The sequence below is a fragment of the Camelina sativa genome, chromosome 15 (genome assembly GCF_000633955.1).
Source record: "Camelina sativa cultivar DH55 chromosome 15, Cs, whole genome shotgun sequence".
NCBI classification, from domain to species: domain Eukaryota; kingdom Viridiplantae; phylum Streptophyta; class Magnoliopsida; order Brassicales; family Brassicaceae; genus Camelina; species Camelina sativa.
The window spans coordinates 24,009,693-24,018,394 of NC_025699.1; the positions used below are offsets into that span (position 1 = coordinate 24,009,693).

Here is an 8,702-nt window from a genome sequence, read left to right on the forward strand (position 1 = left end):
TCTTCTCATGTAGGTAGCTTAATCAAGTCAATGTTCATCTGAGGCGTAACACGAGCGACCATACCATCAAGAGCCTCAGCGATAGCTTCAGGGTTCGAGGTAGAGAACATTTTCCGAAAGTAAGAAACCGCAACCTCACCTTTAGAACCTTCTGTGAATTGCTCAACATCATCCTGGTCTAATAATGATAGGATTCTGTTTTGCACACGCCTTCTTTGAACACAGCCATGAAAGTATCGAGTATTTCGATCTCCTTCTTGCATCCACTTCTCTCGGCTTTGTTGTTTCCAGAACAACTCTTCTGCTCTATATGCTTCTGCTAGTTCCCACCGTAGATTCTTCATGAGATGAAGATTCGGCTGTAACATAGCACTTTCGTTATCTAGCTGAAGCCGGAAGGATTCAATATGCTTCTTAGAATTTTGTTGTGTAGAGTTCTTCCAGGTAGAGATAGCCCGCCTACAGTCTGCAATTCTATTTAGAACTGATTGTGATCTGCTCGCATCACCTTTAGACCAACCATCTCGCACTACCTGTGCAAACTCTGGTTTAGATGTCCATCTTTTTTGGAACATGAAGCATCCTCTCTGCGAATCATTGCCATTAACAAGCCGTAGGAAAACTGGTCTGTGATCGGAACCAATTCGCTCCATGAACTTTGCTTGAACCAGCGAAAAGAGGTGAAACCATGCTGCATTGCCTAATGCTCTGTCTAAACAGCACTGAATCCACATCTTATTGCGTTCCCCTGCCCATGAATACTTGTTACCAATACTTGGAACCTCCCGTAGTCGACAATCAGATATCATATTTTGGAAAGGATAGAAAGACGACTCCGACCGTGTTGGTCCTCTAAGCTTCTCACTACTATCCACCATCTCATTGAGATCACCTAAGACCAACCATGGGTCATCTCTTGTTGCACCAATGGAGATAAGGTGATCCCACACTACTTGTCTTTGATGATAAACTGGATCTCCATACACACAAGAGACAAAAAAACTAGTTGATCCAAATTGTATCTCCACATCAATAATTCTTGTATCTAAACTGAGGACTCGAACTGAGTAAGCCGATTTCCAGAACAGAGCAAGCCCACCACTTAGTCCCACCGGGTTGACTATGTGAGCATTCTCATAACCTAAAGACTTATGTAGGTTTACCACGTGCGGACTGGAGTTTTTGGTCTCGAGGAGAAACAGAAAATCTGGGAAATGTGTATGTCGCATCTCCCGCAAGGTGGGAATTGTCAAGGTGCCCCCCAATCCTTGAAAATTCCAGCTCATGAAGCTTATAACTGAGTCGGCGGTTCCTCATGTGGAACCAACGTTTCATCACCTTGTTTGGCAAGTTTTGATGATATTACAGCCTCATTTGCAGCTTTTCTCTTTGAAGATAACAGTTCATCAGAATCTGAAACAGACACAGGTTTGTTTTGAAGTGCTTGTGCCTTACGTTTCCATTGATTTGGTCTTTGTCGTTTCTTCACTTGCTTAGGTTTAGGTCCGGTAGTACCAGCAGAGAAGTTATCTCTCACTTCTGTAGATCCTAACCTAAGCAGTGGTGTTGTGGCATACGACACAGACGGGGAATGATTTGGGAGAGAAAGGCGATCCAAAGCACTTTCTGTCCTCACCACTGGCACAGAGTGAGCTTCTCCCAAACTAACAGTAGATAAACCTTCAAAATTAAAAACCAGTCCTTTCCCTTTATCCACATTTGTAGTGAAAAGAGGCGGGGCCTCAAGACGCAAAAGTCTCTGTTGACCATCAGTATCACCCGCCAGGTTCCAAACAGATTGTCGCACTCTCTCTATATGGATTTTCTTTAACTGCGGATCAGCCACCGAGAGATATTGACGCATCTCATCTAAAACAAGTTTAGCGATTTTTGGTTTACCTGAGGTTGGATCAATACCAACATCCGCATCTGTCAATACACCAAACAGAGGATCATCCTTGCTAATCTTCGGGACTAGCCGGCTTGGTACTAAAGAAGCTCCTTGTACCCCTCCCGTAGCTAATACTTGTCGATTGACCGGATTAAAAGGACATCTTTCTTTATCATGAGTAAGCCTCTAACATTGATAGCATCTACGCCGAATCCTTTCGTACTCAATGCCAACAGATACCTTTTCCCCTGATGGTAACTGTAATTCCCGAGAATTCTTCAGAGGCCTACTCACATCAAACAAAATCCTAACACTGACATATCCTTTACTTAGAGGTTTTGACAGATCAAAGGCCACATGTGTGACTCGACCAATATGCCCCGCAATCTCCTTAATAGTATCCGCCGTGTTGTAGTTTACCGGGATGTTTCTTAATCGGATCCAGATTGGCAATACCTTTAAGTAGTCTTCTGGTGGCTTTTCCACCCATCTCTCCAGGGTGACACTCCAATCATTGAAGGTCCAGGCACCCGTGTCCAACACCATGGATAAATCTGTTTCAGAATCAAATATGAATTGAAACATATCATTTGGTAAAGCAATCCCTCTTGCACGGCTGTACACCCGCCACGTTCGCGGCATCTTGTGGATTAGACTTGACATCTTCTGGTTTTCAGGACATAACAGCTTCCCGATAATGCTTCGCTCATTCCAAACATACGAGCTGAACTGAGGTAGGTTTTGTATGATGATCGGCTGATCATCATCAAGAGACATCTCTTGTAAAGCCCTATCTAAAGCATACTCCATCGGTTGCAGTTCTTTTCCACCCGTAAGCAATGGTAGAAAGCGAGTGGAATTCTGAGATTTACTTTAGGCGGCTTGCTGAAGTTGAAGACCTAGGTTAAACTTGTCACAAGATCTTCAAAGATTTAGTGAATATTACTCTCTCAAACAGAAAATATTTGATCAAATCCGGCGAAAACAGAAATTTTCCCGGTATACTACAGCTTTTCCAATAGAGGTCGAGCCCTCTAGAGGGAAAAGAGAGTCCTAAGCGATTTCTTCTTTAGAACATTTTGGTCGACTTCAATTTTCTCACTAATCAAATACCTTTTTTTTTTCTTTTTTTTTTTTTTGTCAAACCACTTGCATTCATTTACTCAAATGAGGTAAGGTTCATACAAGCATAACTTAGAAGACACAATGAAAAGGCATTCCCCAATGCCAAAATACAAATGAAATACAACAAAGATAGGATTAATCGGCAATAAGTTCTTGAGAGCTTTGAGCCAAGATCTTGGAAGGAGCTTGGTACATGTGAGATCAAGATTGTCGACAGACTCTTCCATGAACAAATCAGTGGATGAGAGATTGCCATTGTCATGAGACATGTTGGCGTTAGTAAAAGGGTCAAGACTGAACTTTCCCCCCGGTTTGAGAAGGTCTACACAAAGTAGAAGCTTGACTAGGTTTCGAGCAAAGGTTGGGATGCTCTGGTGCTTGAGACTGTTTGGTAAAATTGTCGGGTGGTGTGAAGTGACCTTCAACAAACCAAAGCCATAACCATAACTCGGACAACTTGGACTCAGGATCCAATAACCATAGAAATTCAAGAAAAAGAGTTCAAAGATCGGGGCCAAAAGGGTTACTATTACCAGGATTCTTAGTGATATCAAGTGACACCAAAGCAACAATGATGAATTACTACTCAGATGACAATCATAGAGTACGTAATCTTGACCACACCATTGGCTAGAGATTGATGTCAACAAGAGATTTAAATAACCGTACCTGGAACTGGATAGCTTTAGAGTTGGAGCCACCAAAGAATAGGCTCTTTCCCGGATAAAGATAGATTGAACATGGTAAGGCTCAGAGAACACGGGATATGGACTCAGGAGATTGATGAGGTGGCGGTAACCACTGCTCCATAGAAGCGGGGTCATAATGCTGTCCTTTCTCACCCCATAGATTTGGTCTGATACCAGAAGCAAGTTTCCCAAAAGCCTAGAGCTTCGGTATAGAGTGATTGTCGGGGAAAAGCTTTGAACCAGGGGTTGGAATTGATCTTTATGGGCCCAACGCATAACTGTTGAGATACAATGTAGGCAACTTCTGCCCTTACAAGCAAAACGAGGAAGTGATGAGACGGGCCTTAGAAAGGATTCATAAAAGTTTAACCTGGAATTTTTAGTTGTGGGCTTGGTTTGTTGAAGTGTTAACATGCCGGCAAAAGAAACAAAGCCCACCAACAGAAAAACGCTTTTCTCACTAGTTGGAATGGGTGTGCAGCGGCGGTTGTCCGAAGATGGTTGATAGATTTGCAAGAGAGGGGACATCTCTGGTGGACAAGGCTTCAACAAGAGCAAGTCGGAGGATGGGTCAGTGGCTAGGGCAGGGGACCACAAAAACAGTCCGTATTTGGGAGGAATAAAGCTTTGCCTGAAAAAGGAGACGCCATGTGCCGTCGTCGTCTCCACCGGGTGAGCAGAAGCAGATGTTCCAGAGAGGAGTTCGTCTGCTAAACTCGGTGCCTCAGAATAAGCTTTTCCAGGGGGAAGCAGATCTGGAGTTATGCATGGCTGTTTGTGGATCTTTTTTGTCAGCTGAAGCAATCAGAGAAAGGAGGAGGGGGTTCACCGGAAGTCTCCTGCGCTTTTGATCTTTGCCAATTGATATCTCGCCGAGATCTAAACGGAATGAGGGGATTTGTAACCAAAAAAGAAAATTAAACGGGAAAAAATCTAAATAAGCAAAAGAGGCTATAACAGATAGGAGGGTGGAGGTGAAGAGGTCCCAACACCGCTGAGCAAGAGCTACACCGGCGTCGGAAGAGATACTCAGAATTGGTTCCTCGATATTAGTGTCTAGAGAATAGAGAGCGTTTTGTTGTTCTTTACTCTTCCAATTATTACGAGGAGATGATTTAGCTCATTAATCAAATACCTAAAGTTGATAATTTCGGACTTTTTCAGTAAGTAGGAAATAACATCTCAGTATCTGTTTATGTTTTCATAATAAGTGTGAACACCATCAGTTATCATTTAGCTCGAACACTGACTGCATATTACATTTTCAATTTCAACAAGTTGTCGATAGTTATACTATTCAACATTTGTTCAATAAAACAAAAACTAGGGAACAATGGATTCACGAAGAAACAGATAATAAGAGTTGAAAATTCAAATCAATCCAGCTCAGATTACAATCATTTCAAAGAAAGAAAGATAAGAAAGATTCATTTAGGATTGGATAGGGCCGAAGACCATATCCATTGCAACGAATAAGATTAACGACACGTCACTAGAAATATCACAAAGAAATGATTTTCAGTTTTACCCTTTTGAGTTTTGTCAAAAATAGGAATAAAATCCAACCTGCCTGAATCGAACCAGAATAAAATCCAACCTGCCTGAATCGAACCAGAGAGCTAAAGAACATCTGTTGCTAACAACTACAGTCTTCGCTCTACCAACTGAACTAAGGTCGGTTGTTGAAATTTCACAACAACAATGTTTTCTTTACTTTAAATCATATTCAAAACGTGGAAATTTCACGAAGACGAAAGAGATATTTTTGATGATTTTGGTCCTCCAAGTCCAAGCCATTAGAAAACTATGTACATATCCCAAAAGGACAACTCTTCCTTTAGTGGACGGTCCCCAAGTGTGAACCCACCAGATGTCCATACTATCGTGTCAATAACACAATTATTTGAAGAAAAACAATCAAACTTAACCATGGTTTTGTAAGTCAAAAATACCAAAAAACCCCTCTCATTTCATTGTCTACATAAAGCATCACATGCGTCTCTCTCTCTCGTTCATAATTAGAGATTAAGATCAGCAAGAAGAAAAAAGAAGAAGAATGGCAAAAGCTATGGAGGTTTGGGTGGGAGAGATGAAAAAGATGAGTGAGAAGATAAACCCTAGAATCCCATTGATGGAAAGGAACAAGACATCCTCTCTTGTGTCAAAACAACAACAAGGATCAGAAGAAGAAAGAGGACTTAACAAACAAAAGACATTAAGAGAGAAAGATCATGAAGCTGCAACTATGTCTGAGCTCACTGTTTGTCTTCTCATGGACCGTTTTGTTCCTTGGTGATCTTTCCAATACCCCAACTAGTTCTAGATCTTTCCTTTTGGTTATGTGTATATATATATCTAGAACTTCATGTATACGAGTAGATGCTGTTTGTTAAGAACATTTTGAAAACAAATCCATGTAAATCTATGAAAGTAATGTGTCTAAGAACAATATTGTTATTTTTATTTCTGCAATTTCCATTTACTCTGTAATTAGGAACATTAAAAGGACACATCGTTGTGTAAAAGAAAGAAAAAAATGATTAGAGTTATCGTTGTGAGGATCATATGCTCACAAACTATCAAAGATTACCATGACATATATCCTTCTCATGACATTGCTTAACAGTAAGAAGCAACTGCATAAAGAACAAACAAAACTCAGACACTTTGATTTTGATTCTGTAGCAGTTCTCACAAACCAATCGAAAGGAACCAAGCTGGGAATGGTGAAAACCCATGTACTTGTCTATCTTAAGAGCCCATCATCCTTCACTCTTAAAATTATCAGCAGCATTATCATATCATATAAGCCTAATACATGTCTTCAACAACCTTGACCTGATCTAGCAAAAGCTTGTACAACCATGGGATTACAAAGCAAAGAGTAATCAACATTACAAAACTAACAGTCCAGTTTCTTTTGATAATCAGAAATCCAGTAAAATCAAGTGGACTCTCAAAACATAAATTCAGAAATTTAACTACTAAAGATCATCCACACCAACAATTTCTATACCGAATAAAATCAAAACTAGCAGTCAAATGGAAGATCTATAAAAAGAAGATAAGTGTACTTACCCGGAGAAGCTGACACCCGACGGTAATGGCGGAGAGCAACAACGACATTCCTCATCGGCTAACGACAGTTGATTGATAAGTCGATCAATCAACTAAGCAAAGAGTGAATATGTTCATTGATCAAGTAGTTTTACATAATATTTACATAGTTAACACTTGAATTTTTCTTTACTATTTATGTAGACAGCATAGTTTTGGAAAACTAATTAGTTAAAATCTTAGTAATTTTCATTCAATCACTACCAACGTCGTTATCAACCTACCGCTTACACATTGTTAGAACCAGTAAATCTACACATCTTTTAAGTCAGTCGAACTCGAGTGATTCTTATAATATTAACAATCTTATCATGTGAAACGCCCTGAGTAAGAAGAAAAAACAACGTACTTGAGTTTGCATATGTTGGGTGAAAAAAGATCGAAACATATCAGAAAATGTGTTTGAAACGAAAGAGTAGCCCAGGCCATAAGGTTTGTTATAGCTCTATACCATCATCACCAACTAATTTATCTATTTGGTACAAAAGTTATAACATCACAATGGAATTCATGTATATGAAGTAGTAGTAGCTTTGGTTTTCCTTTTTCTGTTTTCAATCCTTTTTACCTTTGTTCTCTTCATCACCTTTCAGAAATTTCATGAACCAATACGCAGATGATTTTGGGTGACGGGTTAAACCGTTCTTGTAGTCTACATATATCAAACCGAATCTCTTGGTGTACCCTTGCGCCCACTCGAAGTTGTCCAGCAACGACCATGCAAAGTATCCCTTTATGTCCACTCCATCTCTGTTTCAGTTTTCACCATTTACAAAACGCTTACACTGTTATTACCTCAATGTATAATGCGAATTACTTGATAGTTTTCTACAAATTGCCTATATCTCTGTTTCCTACGTATATTTTGCTAGTAAACATATGAAAGAAGGGAAAAATATTCACTCACTTGATAGCCTAAGAGACATTGGCAAGGTAACTCTTGAAATAGGCAACTCTAAGCTTATCGTCGAGCATATCATGAATAGAGGCAGATCCGTCATCTTCATCATCCATACCTGTTGTGTTGGACCAAGAGATTTAAACCTCAGGATAAATAAAATAGAAGTTCGATATGACCATAAATATTACTTGTTTAAATGCCAACGAAATTGTTCCGGTCCTCTTAACAAACTATGCACTGTACCATATTAAACTGAACAACAGAAATATAAAGATAGGATACCATTCTCAGTAATATATATTGGAGGTTGGTTGTATTTTTGGCTGATGTAATTCAAAGTCTTTCGGATTCCCCAAGGCACAACATAAAGCCAATCGGAAGCAGCCTGTAATTGGAACACAGTGTTAAGTTGATTACTAGCTCATGCATACCTGTCTTTATTACATGTGCGTAAGAGTTAATAGAGTCATTAGATTTAGCGGAGACTATAACAAGAGTGCTTACCCTTTCACCTATTGGCTCTCCATTTTCCCATTCAACTGCGCACAGAAAAGAAGAGAGAATGATTATTAAGAAGTAATTAAGAAGATGCTAGTAGTAAAAGTAATTTCGGTGTTTGTCTTTGTTACCAGCCCTCTCCATTTCTTGTGCGTTGTAAAAGTCACTTTCAGCTTCCATGTTTGAGACATGAGAAATCAACCTCGAGGTGTAGTGGTTTAGGCCAAGAAAGTCCCATGAGTTCTGACGCATTAACTCCTTTTCTTCTGGAGTAAATCTAGGAAGACTGTCTCCAAGTTTCTGGCGCATACTTGCAGGATAGTCTCCAGAAAACAAAGGATCCAAGAACCTGCAAAGGATTTTAATTTGTTATTTAAGGAATGATTTATACTTGGTGTGTAACTAATTTGACGCAGAGTTAGCAATCCCAAATTTTTGGGTCTGATATTATCACTTTTCTCAAACACACAAACATCATCTA

At 39.7% G+C, this 8,702-nt stretch overlaps 2 protein-coding genes across 2 annotated transcripts; one reads left to right on the forward strand and one right to left on the reverse strand.

The window, feature by feature from the left end:
• On the forward strand, positions 5,710 to 6,185 carry LOC109129315. Its single transcript, XM_019237214.1, has one exon. It carries the CDS (start codon positions 5,762 to 5,764, stop codon positions 5,999 to 6,001), a length of 240 nt encoding a protein of 79 aa, XP_019092759.1. The 5' UTR covers positions 5,710 to 5,761; the 3' UTR covers positions 6,002 to 6,185.
• On the reverse strand, positions 7,185 to 8,594 carry LOC104747409 (beta-glucosidase 42-like). Its single transcript, XM_010469036.2, has 5 exons — positions 8,353 to 8,594; positions 8,228 to 8,262; positions 8,006 to 8,108; positions 7,730 to 7,838; positions 7,185 to 7,572 (listed from the first exon to the last, which is right to left on the reverse strand). Exons 1-4 carry the CDS (start codon positions 8,528 to 8,530, stop codon positions 7,738 to 7,740), a joined length of 417 nt encoding a protein of 138 aa, XP_010467338.1. The 5' UTR covers positions 8,531 to 8,594; the 3' UTR covers positions 7,185 to 7,572; positions 7,730 to 7,737.